This window comes from Manis javanica, chromosome 5 (assembly GCF_040802235.1).
Source record: "Manis javanica isolate MJ-LG chromosome 5, MJ_LKY, whole genome shotgun sequence".
NCBI classification, from domain to species: Eukaryota; Metazoa; Chordata; class Mammalia; order Pholidota; family Manidae; genus Manis; species Manis javanica.
The window spans coordinates 154,702,597-154,716,829 of NC_133160.1; the positions used below are offsets into that span (position 1 = coordinate 154,702,597).

The 14,233-nt window shown below is 34.5% G+C and overlaps 1 protein-coding gene across 1 annotated transcript in view; it reads left to right on the top strand.

Moving 5' to 3' along the window:
* Nucleotides 1-13,709, top strand: part of SEPSECS (Sep (O-phosphoserine) tRNA:Sec (selenocysteine) tRNA synthase) — a 35,137-nt gene extending 21,428 nt beyond the window's left edge. The window contains exons 9-11 of the mRNA XM_017654743.3: nt 6,086-6,179; nt 7,853-7,943; nt 9,315-13,709. Coding sequence (XP_017510232.3) covers nt 6,086-6,179; nt 7,853-7,943; nt 9,315-9,621 — 492 coding nt within the window. The 3' untranslated portion in view covers nt 9,622-13,709. The remainder of the gene's footprint in view (nt 1-6,085; nt 6,180-7,852; nt 7,944-9,314) is intronic.
* Nucleotides 13,710-14,233: the final 524 nt, after the last annotated feature.

Below are 14,233 nucleotides of genomic sequence, written 5' to 3' on the forward strand. Positions count from 1 at the left end.
TTGTGCCATGCTTCTTCTGACTTTGACAGATAGGGTTTGACTTTAAAATTTCAGCTACTTTTAAATGATTTCAAACGCCTGTGCATGTGTACATTTTGCTTAGCATGAATGAAAATCCACCTGCTTTGAGAATGACCTGCAAAAATATGTAGCTCAACTGGTGAATGGATCCAGCAAGCAGCCCAGCTCTGCTTTTCACTGCAACTTTGTTCTTTGTTAATAATAAGGTAAATATTTTATGGGAGAAGTTTTATGTTCTAGTAATATTTATGAATTGGATGGCTCCACCTCACATGTCAAGTGGTAATTCTCTTTTAACATCCAGGACTTTATTCTTTTTCTTTTATCTAGATATGGTACAGTTGAATAAACAGGGACAGGACAAGAATAGGATTACAGGTTATCAGCACATGACTATAGGAATCCTGCTAGCTAATGTTAATTTTTTTAACCTGAAAATTCTCTTAGGCTAATGGAAAAGTAGGTGGGGAAACTAGCATTTTTATGAATTTGCCGTATGTCAGGAACTCTTCTAGGTCCATTATATTCATTATTTCATTTACAAATAAGAGCAAGTTTATGAAGTAGGTATTATCCCCATTTTACAGATAAAACTGAGGCTTGGAAAAGTTAAGTACTTATCCAAGGACCACGTATAAGTGCCAGAACTGCCATTGAAACCCAGGTCTGTGTGATACTAAAACCTCTGTACCTTCTGTCTTCCCACTCTCTTCTCACTGCTTACAGTCACTCATCCAGCACTGAGGGAGTGGCGACCTGCTCTCTGCTGTGCGTTTGAACCATAAAAATGCTCTCGTGACCTTCTATTCTTACCTGGGAGGCATGTAAAACCCAAAGGTTCAAATGTATTAATTGCTTTTATTTAAAATTCTTTGTATAGAATTTACTTAGAACAGAGACTTTCTACAATAGTGATCTTCAAAATATTACAATGCTCCTCTGAGAGCTCTGGCCTTGTAAGTGAATAAAAGTTTGCTTTTTAACAATTTCATTGAACAGGCAATTCTTTTCAATGAAAAATGTGGATGCCCTCCATAAACCATAGTTGCATATATGTAGCATAAATACTGTTTTCTTTTTTTTATTGGATTTGCTACAGAAGTAAGGGCCTCTTTTGTTTAAATGGACTTGCTTTTGAAATGTGAAAATTTAATCATGATAGTTTATTGGTTTAGCTCTGGAGAAGCTGAGGCAAAGTTACTTTGCTCCAGTCAGAGCTATTTATATACCATCACTGAGAACTCCTTTTTATATTATTGGTGTTATTGCGTACTAAAAAAGGAGTGTTAAAAAAAACTTAGGATTTTTTTTATTCTGTGCCCGTATTCACCACAATGATATTTTTAGAGGTTATTTCATCTAGTGTATCTCTTCAGAAAAGGCTTTATCTTTTTCACAGACAAGAACTCAGCTTGAAGCCATTCCTTCTCAAGCCTTCTTCTTTGAAGGGTTGAAAGGATCAGAGAGAGTGGAACTGTTTGTGTGAATTGAACCTCTTTGCCCTGGCCTCTTCCTGATCAACACATTGGCTTCATTGAGGGGAGAAATAACCATGAATTTAGCTTCTCTAAGTTCTGTATGCAAAAAGAAAGATCAGTCTTGGAAGTTTATCTTCACTCTGGTTTGCTTCCGGAGAACACTGTTATTCTGCTTAGCTTTCCTTGTAGGAGAGTGCTTTGCTGAACAGGGCAGGCAGGTGATCATTCATTGTTGCAAATATCTGCTGATTTGGACAAGTACAGAAAAGCAGTAACAGTGGAATGGCTGCCCCAATGGCTGGAATTTGTTAGCTGAAGCTTGGATGACAACTAAGTTTTAAAGGAACATCAGACATGTAATAAAGTTCTATAACAAAGCTAAGTCTGGAAATATTAGTAGATTTGCAGCCGTAAAAATAGAGTAGTTGAATCTCAAGAAATGCATGATATTATGGGGCCGCGACAGAACACTTCGAAAGCAGTGAATTAGACTGTGATACAAGCACTGCTGAATGTGCTTGGGTCCTTTCAGCAGGCTGGTCACAGAGAGCAGCATATTGCATTTAGTATTCTTATCTGCAAATACGGATATCTGTGTTGTACCTCCAGTCTGTTGTCCATCTATCCTTTCATATTATCACTGAAATATTGGACTACTTATGTTTCCCTTTTGATTTATTACCCACCTTATGATACATACTATGTGTAATAATATGTGAAGTTCTGTTTTTTCATCTTATACTATAACATAAAGAGTATGCTTCAAAAAACATGATTACATAAGACCTTTTTTTTAAAATTTAGTGAATTATGTACCTCTCTAGGTTATGGAGAAGGATAGGCTGTTAGACTTCACAGCTGCAGATCAATTTGCAAAAGGCCATATGAAAGATAATGCGTAATATAATTCAACTTCTCTTCCATTAACATCTTGAACTATGGCGTAAAGTTTTGTATTTTTATTCCAGAAATACAGCTGACATTAGCATTCAGGTATACAGTTCAGTTTATCTCTAGTGAAGAGTCTTTTAAAATTAAGTTAAATACAGCACAAAAGACATAGAAAATCAATAATATTTCATTTCTTTTAAGTAAGATCTTTCTATATACATTTGCTTTGGATGCTTATAAATTTCTTCCCTTTCAGAGGTATTTTATAATAAATGTCACTTATAGATTTAACTATAGCAAAAAAATCGTGCAGGTTCTGTAGTACCTTTAATATATCAGGTAAAAAATTGCTTAGCTAAGTATTAGTGTAGGAAATAGTGGTACAATCTCCTAAGCAATATTTTTTGAATTTAGTGATATTAATGGGAGAGTATGTAGGACTTTAATATGTGGGATATTGTAGGATTCACTATATTGTACTCTAAGATATTTTAAACTTCTTTGCTTATTGGATTACCTATTGTAACCCTTTACACAGAATAGAGACATGGTAAATATTTGCAGATGGATGTGAACTTGACTCAAATATTTTCTTTTTTGTCTAATTGCTCCCACACTAGTGATATGTAAGATTTAGTTACCTTAGCATTATGTTTATAGTCTAAAGATTTTATTGTAATGTTAACTGCAGTTAAAACTGAGTTCCAGTGTCATTAGCAAGTGATTGGTAGAACTGCTTAAAACTAATTTGTTAAAGTATTAAAAATTGAATATTGGGAAAACCTGTTTTTTAATAGCTACATATTATCAGTAAGTTTCCAAGCACCCTCTAGGGGTGTTACTAAGGAAACATTTCCTCTTTTTCTTTTTTTGTAGAAATAACTAAGTACAAATTAACTACTCAACAGGTTTCTTCTTACTCTACAAATGTGAGCCCATTGGTGATGACTGTGGCAGCCATACCAGATAGAGTGTTTTAAACCAGTCATCACCACTGAAGTAGGTTTTTTTGCTGTTACTGTTGAGGGGGAAGAAAGGAGGCTGTAAAAGGCATTTATTTCCTGGGTGTCTGATTTGTTTCTGTTTATGAGAGATTGATGAAGTTGACAGAAAGAGAAAATTAAACAGATAGATGTGGATTAAAACTTTGGTATATAATATAGATGAAGAGAAATGAGCAATTAATATCTAAACTGAAATATGTGACTTCTTTTTTTAAAAATAATATAAAGCATTTAAGTTAGTGACCTAGTTGCTTTATAGTAGATGAAAATATATAAATGAAACCGAGGAATTCTATTTTTCATTAACATCGGTGTGGTACTAAAAGATTATGAATTGTTCTAGTTGCCAGAAAAATTCCATTTGATTATCCTATTGTTTCACCATCTGAAATGAGTATCGGAAAATTAGTTTAAGAAGAAGGGACCAGGGCTTTTTATATGTCTAAAAAAAGATGCCTACAACTTTTTCCATTTCTGCAAATGGTGATAACGTTCACCTCCTTTATCTCTACACTCTTTTTAGTGATGAAAGAGAAAGGTTTATTACATCTAACAGTGGCATTTACTCTTACAACAAATGTAGATGTTAGCTTTATGAATATTAAAATCTATTTTAGTGATCTAAGATTTCATAATTTGGACACACTGAGAATTGATCTTATAAAATATCCTTAAATTTTAAGATTGACAGTTTAAAATTTTTTCAGATGAAACTATAAAATACATTGTGTTGATATAAATCAAGTATAAAAAATCAAACGAATATTTATATTTGACCTGATTGTTTGTAGTTCATAATGTGTGATCAAAACTGAAAGTTTCTGTGATGACTGCCTTTGTACTGTTCACCATGTAAGAACTTATTCACTACGTAAGAACTTGTTCACCATGTAAGAACTTGTTCGTTATGCCTCAGGAGATTGGAGACTGACGAGAATTAGGCTTGGGGTGGATTAATGATTGTACATTGAGCATTGAGTCCCCTATACAGAATTTTATTGTTGTTAATAACCATTTGATCAATAAATATGAGAGATGCCCTCTCAAAAAAAAAATACATTGTGTTGATAAGGGTAAAGATGTTCGTGGTCTTAAGTAGGCTCATTAATAATTCATGAACTTTGTAAGAATTTTCCTTTTCTCTTAACCTTTACCTAACAAAAGATGGAGGTAGTCATCTCTGTGCTTTAGATGTGAAAAAACCACTCTGGGTCTCCATGTGGGATCAGACTATTCAACCCTTAACCTAAGAGAAAACTGAAGCAGCTCATGTGGTCTTTGAAGTTGAAGAAGGATCCTTTCTTGCTGTGTCCACTCAGGTCCTGTGTTGTCCCTAGGCTCTTTGGGGCATCTTTAGAGCTTATATGTTTTGACTGTGGCTGGAGGAGGTTAGTGCAAATGGTTTGTTCAGGTACAGACTTATTTGGGCAGATTTTCATTTCAACACTTTTTAAAGAGCTTCGGCAAGAAAGTTGCCAACTTAATATTTGTGTAACTTCATTAAACTTACAAATATATACATGTGCACATGAAATTTTATACTTGTAAATTATATTTTTATTCTGTTTTCTATTAGATATACATTATTTTCCAGAGTAGGATAAAGGACACAGTATTTGGGTTTTAGTTGCTCTATTAACTGAATTAGGGAGTTGTTAATTTTAAGTTTGTGTGATTTAAAGAAAATAGATTTTTAAACTACCATCTTCCTAAGTTATTTATATGCTAAAATCCTGGCACATGTTCCTTGGTGTTTGGAAAACAGTGGTGAAGAAGACAAAGCCACTGCTCTCAAGAAGTTTTTCCATTCTAGTAGGTAGTCATAGGCACTATTCATTTAAGCGAATAAGATAATTTCAGATTGTAAGTACAGTGAGGGAACTAAAAGGTAAGGGTGTTGGAGGGAGAATGAGGGAGATTGAGAGCTGGCAGTGGGCAGAGTCGGAGAGCTACTAACAGGGAAGTAGCAAGGAGGGTCTCCTAGGTCTGCCGTGGAAGGGAGCATGCATCGAATGATATGGCAGAAGAGCTCTGTGAGTCTCGGGGAAGCAGGCACAAAGGTTCTGGCACTAGAATGAGCTTGGCATGATCAGCGACTGGAAAGGCGTCTGATGTGGCTGGTGCTGAGATAAGTGGAGGGAATGACTGGGCGGAGTTGGGTGTGTTGGCTGGGCCAGGTCATTTGGGGCCTTATAGATGAAGAGTTTGGTTATTTTGTACTTAGAAGAGGAAGTCACTGGAAGGAACCTGACCTGATGTATGCTTTTGAAAGACTGCTCTGGCCTCTGTGTGTAGATTGAATTGTAGAGGGGTAGGAGAGTCGGCAGAGAAATTATTTAGAATCTATTGTGGTCCAGGGAAGAGGTTGACGACTGGTGGGACTAGAGGACTAGGCCAGGAGCTTCTGAAAAGCGGATGGATTGTGATAGGGACAGAATAGCCCCAAAGCAGGAACTTTGCTGTTTTTTTTTTTGCCCTTCTTTTTACTCAAATCCTACGGTTTCTGATAAATACGGCAGCTTTGAATCTCACTATATTATGGCAAAGGAGAGAACTGCTCTAGGGAACATAGATGGGACAGCACAGACTTCACACCAAAGACTCCACACCAAACAGATTCTATCTTATTAAATCTGGCAACTTTGCAGTATTTATTTGATATTCTTTAAATGTAATATTTTGTTGTTGCAGGAAATGTTTTCATATTTGTCCAACCAACTAAAGAAGCTGTCAGAAACCTACAGTGAAAGACTGTTGCATACACCTCACAATCCTATATCTTTAGGTAATTTTTTTCTTAAAAAAAAAAAAAATCAGTACTTCTAAAGCATCCCCAGCAGGAAGCTGGTACTTCTAAAAGAATATGATTTTTTTTCTGGTTACAGTGATATTTCTAAATTCATTACAGTATTAATTTGTAAATTGAAAAAGTTCAGTTAACCTTTAGAAATGCTTTAATGCATTTCTAAAATAAAAACTATATAATGAAAGAATCCAAGTCAACATTAAGTATTAACATGAATATATAGAAATACTTTAATTCATGCTTCTAACCAAAATGATTTGGTTACTAGTAAGAACCGTATATAAATATTGAAAATCTCTACCAGTTAACAGAACACCACAATATTAGAAAGGAAATCTCTTGTACTGTTTTTAAGGTGATTATTGTTTGTTCTCTTGAGTGTCTCTATATTAGAGAAGTCTGTATTTATGATAATTTCCTTTGTTTGTATAAGGACTATGTCAATGTATTTTTGTCCTTGTAGTATAAGGGCTCCAAAAAAGGATACTGTGAATGTTGCCTTTTGTGCATTTAACACAAGCTTCATAATTACCCCATTTAATTTGTGAAAATATGTAGTATAATATGTTTCATAGTTGATGTATATCTGAGGAAAGCAGTGAAACAATTGTTGGTGACTGGAGCCTCTCTCAGGAATGGGCTCTTCCCTGGAAAGTCATGTGGCCACCAACATAGGATGAAACCCATCCCATTCAGTCCTTTGCTGGTTTATAAATCATAGAAGGTGATGGTATGGTTTGAATCCCAATTCTGCAGTCTACTAGCCTCTAACCTCCTTTTTCCTATCTATAAAACAGAGATAATGATCCCTCACATGCAAAATTGCTTAAGAATGATTGAGATTATATTTGTAAAGCATATAGCATCGTAAGTCAGTCTTCAGGAAATACTACCTAGTAGGAGTGATATGAATAGGATACAGTTTACCCACATAACTCAGAAAGATAATTTTCATATCCACATGCAGAAATTTATCTTGTTCTTATATATGTGCTGAAAACATCCCACATTCTCATTTTACAAATTCTTAAAACATGGTTGAATTTGAATAAACTGCCATATCAATGATGTCATTGTTCTGTCTACTTAACTGAAAAATTCACTCTTTAGAAGGGTGATAATGGAAATTCTGTTCCCATTCTGAGTATGTTAATATATATTAGCATATTTTGTCTGATATGCAAACAAATCCCTGCAATAATTTATTAAGTGCATTAAAGTAAAATTGTGCCACTTGGCAATGAATAAAAATAGTAATGTCTCCGTGAAATAAGCCAGTTACAAAAGACAAATACTGTGTGATTCCATTTTATGTGGTACTTAAAGTAGTCAAAACTATAAAGACAAAGTAGAGCAGTGTGTGCCAGGGACTGGGGGGAGGGGAGAGTGGGGAGTTACTGTTCAGTAGGTATAGAGTTTCGTTTTACAAGCTGAAGAGCTATAAGAATGGATGGTGGTGATTGTTGCACAACAGTGTGAATGTATTTAATTACCTCTGAACTGTACATTTAACAATGGTTAAGGTGATAAAACTTTATGTTACATGTACTTTACCACAATTTTATTAAAAGTAATGTTTCCATCATTCAGTAGTTTTTGAGTGATTTTTGTGCTGTTGAACCAAGTCACATTAGAATACTTTTCTTTTTCAGCTGTGACACTTACGACACTAGATGAACAGTGTGACAAAGCTGTCACTCAGCTTGGCTCAATGCTTTTTACCAGACAGGTTTCTGGAGCCAGGTAAGTATGTTTAAGAGGGGCTTGGATTTAATTGGCTTTTCAGTTAACTCTAATAAAGTACCTTTCCTTAACAATAGTCCCCCAAGTATATGTTAAAACTGCACCTGAGAAGTCATCGTAGAGTAAAAGAAGAGGGTGTAGAATCTGAAGCTGCTCTGTGCCCACCTGTGGACTGGACTGTCTGCTCTTAAAATACTTACAGAAAGATGACTCTTGGTTTTTTTAATTGACATACAGAAACAATTTCATTACCTCTAAGCAGAAATTTTTGTGTTTATTTTCCTTGTTAGGTAACTTCAGTAGAGTCACATTACGGTGTTAGAAATAAGTCATCTTCATTAACATATTTCAGTAAAAATGCTTTAAAGGAAAAGTCCATTTCCTAAAATGAAAAGGTTTTGCAATTCTTGTCTGAGTACTGCCTTTGAAAGATGTACTTTTTACTCTTATATGTTACATGGCTTAAACATGAATTTCATTTTTCATTTTTTATTTGATGAGGTCAGAGAAAAATGACTTGAAAGGAAATATCTTGCTCTAAGCACACTTCTTTACATGCTTCCATTAACTTTCTCTCTTGACTACCAGAAATTAGAGATTTCATATCAAAGGAGAACTTTTTAAAAGAAAAAAATCTTAGATTAATTCAGCTTTTACCTTGATGAACTGGATCTATATACACCATAGTTTTGACACATCTAAAATGGTTTTCTTGACCTTTCAGTGTTGCCACTATTTGTTAAGGTTTAACTGACTTCTTTAAAAAAAGAGTACCATTAGAAATCTGTTTATATCAAATATGCCAGTAAAATCAAGCTTAAAAAAATGCATATGCCATTGCTGAATTACTGACTGCTGACCACCACCCCACTGTCGTCAGTGGTCACATAATTTCTTCAGAATCCTTAATTTAAAATCCATTGCATAACACTGATCACAAGGTGTAATTTTAATTTGTTGATTTATTTTAGGTGACACATGGCAGTTAACCGATGTGGCTTAACTTAACAAATTTCAGTATTCCATTAAAGTATGTATATGTCAAGTCAGATTCCATAATCGGTACAAAAACAGAAATAATTTTCTTGTTACCTCTTTGAAGAAGGTGTGAAGGTGGCTGCAATTTCTAGAGCTTTGTAGACCTTTAATGGAAGTATAAGTAAATGATAATCACCAGGCAATACTTTTTCTGTGTAAAATAGCACTGTATTGAATAATTTTATTTTAAGGCTGACACAGTCTATTCATGGCTGTTTTTCAACTTCTTAGTAAGTAGATGTAAGGCTCAGTAACACAGATATCCTTTATTTATGGGTGGCATTCTGTTAACATCACAAGGCATACTGAACTGATCAATCTTTTCCCTTTCAGGGTTGTGCCACTTGGGTCTGTGCAAACCGTGAGTGGCTACACTTTCAGAGGCTTTATGTCACATACAAATAATTACCCTTGTGCTTACCTCAATGCTGCCTCAGCCATTGGAATGAAGATCCAGGATGTGGACTTGTTCATAAAGAGACTTGACAAATGTTTAAAGACAGTAAGAAAAGAACAAAATAAAGAGAGTGATGTGTCCGGAATTGGCAATTACGACAAAACTGAAGATGTGAATATTGAAGAAATGGCTTTAAAACTAGATAATGTGCTTCTTGACACAAACCAGAATTCTTCTTCATGACATGTGAAGGCTTTCTTTTCGATAATTTGAAAGGCTTGATGAGGCTGCAGTGTAAGCAAGTGGTTTGAAGGCTTGAAATTTTTTTTTATTAAGCTATCATTGATACACAATCTTATGAAGGTCTCACATGAGCAGCATTGTGGTTACAACATTCACCCATATTATAAAGTCCCCTTGACCACCCCATCACAGTCACTGTCCGTCAGCGGTAGTAAGATGCTATAGAGTTATTACTTGTCTTCTCCATGCTGTACTAAGGCTTAAGGTTTTTGAGAATTTCATGGAGAATAAATGGTCAAAGAATAGCATATAGTCTGAGCTAGCCAGTGATGATTGTTACCTTTTTTATTTTAAGATTGCCTCAATCATTATGATCCTTAACAGATTATAATATATAGTTAGCATTTTTCTAATTGTTGGAATGTTTATCAGTTAAGCACTATGATTCAGATAATTCTTACTAATATGACAGTTAAAATTACCTCTAATTCTCTTTGAAATGTGTAGACTGCTGCCTCCTAATCATTCTCTACTATTCACAAATTGTTTATGTTTCTGATCACACAATTAGGAAGATCTCTAAAACTACTGATTACTAGATGTTTGCCAATGTGTTTTAAGTCCTGATCTGCCTGTAAAATGATCATTTTCCAGGGAAGCAGATGCAAGGTGTAAACTTAAATTTTCACTCAGTAGCAATGGTTTTTAACTGGAGATGATTTGCTTGTATCTAAGCAACATCTGGGGATGTTTTTGGTTATCACAACTGGTGGGATGCTCTTGACATCTAGAGGTGGAGGCCAGGGATTCTGCTTGGAATCTTACAATGGGTAAGACAACTTCCCAAAACAAAGGATTATCTAGCCCAAAATCGTAGTAGTGCTGAGGTTGAGAAACACTGCTGTAAAGTAAATAAACTCAGGTAAAGAGAAGTTGTCCACAGCAAATTTAATTATTCTGTAGTGTTTTTAAAAAGATAGCTGTATAAGTGTTATCAGACTTTACAGTATTAGACTCTTAAGTGACAACTTGAGTTACCAGTTCTAAATACGATTATAAATTGTTCCATATGGCACTTAAGCATTTTTCCATGAGAACAAGTGAAAACTTTGTCCTGCTGTTTTTGTTTTAAGCAGCCTTTTGTATCTTGGTTAGTTTAGGTGTTGGTCACAGCCATTATAACAGTAGTTAATGTGGGACATCATTTTGGGACATACTTGTGCTGGGGAGGTGAAAATGATGTAGTATGATAAACAGGTGTATTCCCCTCTTCTGCCCACATGCTCACTTTCCAAGTCTGAAATTCCAGACTTACTGGCTATCACAGTTATTTTTGTTGTTAATTTTAGGAAACAGACTGATATCTCATAGCCTAAGGAAGCTTCTGAATCCACCAAAATACTACAGCCATGTTTCTCAAGACCTGCTCTTGTGGAGCATTATTCCTAAGAAATGCTCACAGGAATAAAGACTCCATAGACAATAATTTTGGGACTTTGCAAACCTACCTATTGGCATATAAAAGACTAAGAATTCCTTCAAAACCGGTTTGAATGTATCCTTATCTAAAGAGGGGGGAGCCATTTTTTGAATTAAATACTGACATTTCATTGAACATAATTGTGAAAACACACTGTAGAGAATACCACCTCTTCTGATTTCTGGATTGTATTTTTCTCTATTTATTTGGCAGTGTGAACTCTAACACATGAACTCAGATAGATGGCAGTCCCAGTAAAGTGTAAGTTAGAATACTTAAGACGCTGGCTTGATAGCCTTGGAAGTCAAGACTGTGTGGAGATAAAGTACTTAATTATAAATATTTAAAAGTTACTTTTAAATTATTAAACCCTTGGGGTTCATATGTTTTAAATATCAGGATTTTTTTTTTACATGGCTATAATAACACATTTCAAAGGAGTAAATCTTGGATTAAAAAGTTGTATAATGTTTTTTATGTGAATTTGGGACTGAGTTGTAGAACCAATAAAGCTGAACAATCGGAACAGAGCCTCTCAGTCTACAAGAGGGAAGGAAGTGATGTTGCAAATGTCCGTGCTGGCGGTACAGTTTATTATGTATGTAAGCCAAAATGGTTTTATAGAACAAGTGATCTATATTGTGTGATCATCATTTAGCTTAAGACCAGAGCCGAGAGACTAGCAAATGTTTTCTCATCTGCAGTGTATCAGCAGTTCTTGGGCTTCAGCTGCTGAATAGATAATAATTCTAATTGAAGATAAATTACATGAACCCACATGTGAATGATAGATGTGTTATAGCATTTCATTCTTGGTGCATAAAATCAGCTGCAGTTTTTATTATTAGCCCTATTTTTTTAGAGGTTTTGGAATTCCATCTCTATTCCTGCTGGTTTAAATTTGACCTTGAGGTTATAGAATTCACAAGAATTTTTGTAGGGATGTGGTGGGTTTTGCACATTCAGGCTTTCCTTTGCCAACAGTGTTTTTCTCTTGTTCTTTCCCATTTCCACATATAAGTATAAAAAAGTATGTACATACAATTGCTAGTACTGATTAGTAGCCTCGTAATTTGCCTTAGGTGTCCTTGAACCATGGCCTAGGGGCAACGGGTGATACATTTTCCCACCACTAAGGTGATCTTTTCTGTCTTTATGATCCAACTGCCTGTATTAAAGCTCTCAGGTAGAATTTGGGAGTTTGTTTTTTGAAGTCATTGGGCTGTCGTAATCTACCCTGAAAAAGAAAATTGAAAAACACAAGATACTCTTCAATCACTATACAGTGTGTTTCTTACACACACCACCTGGGAAGGTATTTTAAATCCAGCTCTCAATTTGGCTCTTCTATCTTCTACTGATGAATTCTCACTCTATCAGGGAATGATATCAGTGTTCAACTATAAACCTTTCTATTTAGCTTTTTGTGTTAGTGGAATGAATTTATAGAATACAAATTATTGAATACAGTTCTGTTCAGCCAATAGCACTTGAGATAAATTTTAAATTTAAATAAAAATTAAAATTTTCTAATACTGTTCTCCAGTACCTAACTCTCTTGTGGTTCTGTTTCTCTAACCACCCTGTATTAAGAACTGTCACTGAAGCCTAAGCTACAGGATGTGCTTTTATTTTTAGAATATTTGCATATCGTAGGTTTTAGTTAAATTTACAGGTAATTTTTTCTACCTGCAATATTACTTTAATGTCTTACTAGCTCATCATGGGAGTTAACTTCTTGTGTTCTTTCATAGAGGAAAATAGCTAACAATGAGCAACAATGTACTCTAATGAGTCTCATCTATAATGCACTCATGAGAAATTTTTTTGAACACATTTGGTGCATATAAAAGTTGGGTTTTCTTCATAATGTTCTTCATGTAATTGTAGATTAATGATAACAAAATTTTTAAAAACTCTCAGGGCAGAAACTCTTAAAAAAAAAAAGTTGGGTTTTCTTTTGCTGCTTTCTAAGATGTACTAATTTCTGCCAAGCCCTTAAATGGTTTTGTTTTGTTTTGCATTCATGAAGCCAACCTTATTTTGAAACTAAAATATAATCCAGGTTGCAAACACAGGTTTGATACCCTCTGAATAATTTGATAGGAACAAATGAATATGCTGTTAACAGTAAAAAAGTTCTTGTAAACAGGTGTTTCCTTGTCTGTCACATTTGTTGATTATGTGTCCCTTATGGCTACTCTTAATGTACAGGTCTAAAACTTACCGTCTGCATCCTTTTGTGCCTTTTAATTTTCACGGTCCTTTTAGCAGTTATGCTATGTACATAGGTAACACAATCAGTTTAAGGCTAATGGGTTCAGATCTTTATAATTTCCCACCAAATATTCTACAATTCAGTCTAAGGCCTGGGGAAAATCTGGAAATGTTTAGACTTTTGTTTTTATCAAGTGGTATCAGGTTGAACTTTTAGAGAAAAGTGAAGAAAGGCTATATTTAACTGTATAGGTGTGGGGAGTTTAGCTATTAGAATTTAAGCTGATAATAATCAGCCTGCCAACCTATATGATTTACCAGAAGAAAAGGATGTTTCCAAAAATATTTTTGGTGTAGTCTGTTTAAAAATAAAATTGAATTATGTAATTTATTACATGAAATTAACTTTTAATCATTGATTATAAGTGCATTATATTATTTTACCTAATCATTGCTACAGATAAATCTGAAATACGGGTGACACAAAATTACTTGATTTTTTTTTTTATTCAGTCATCAGTATCAACATCAATCAGCAAGAAAAGCCATACTTATAATGAGTATTGAGGGAGTGGAGAGCTAGATTATTAAAAAAGAGAATTTTAAAGAAAGAAAGGAGAAGACATACCAGCAGCCATTTTGCAAAGGATCTATTGGCTATAGGAAGTTGGATGCTCAGAAATATTTTATATTTTCTAAAACACTTTTAGTTGAAAGTAAAATATTATCACATCTTTCAGCAGATTTCATTTCTAAATTGTACTATTTGAATTTTGCAGGTAGTTCTCATTTGATTTGGAGTTAGATTTCTGCATTGGTACTTATTAACCATGTGAGCACACAGATTTAACCTCTCCAAATCTCAGTTCCATCATATGTGAAATGGGTACAACCTTATAGGATTGAGGATTAAAT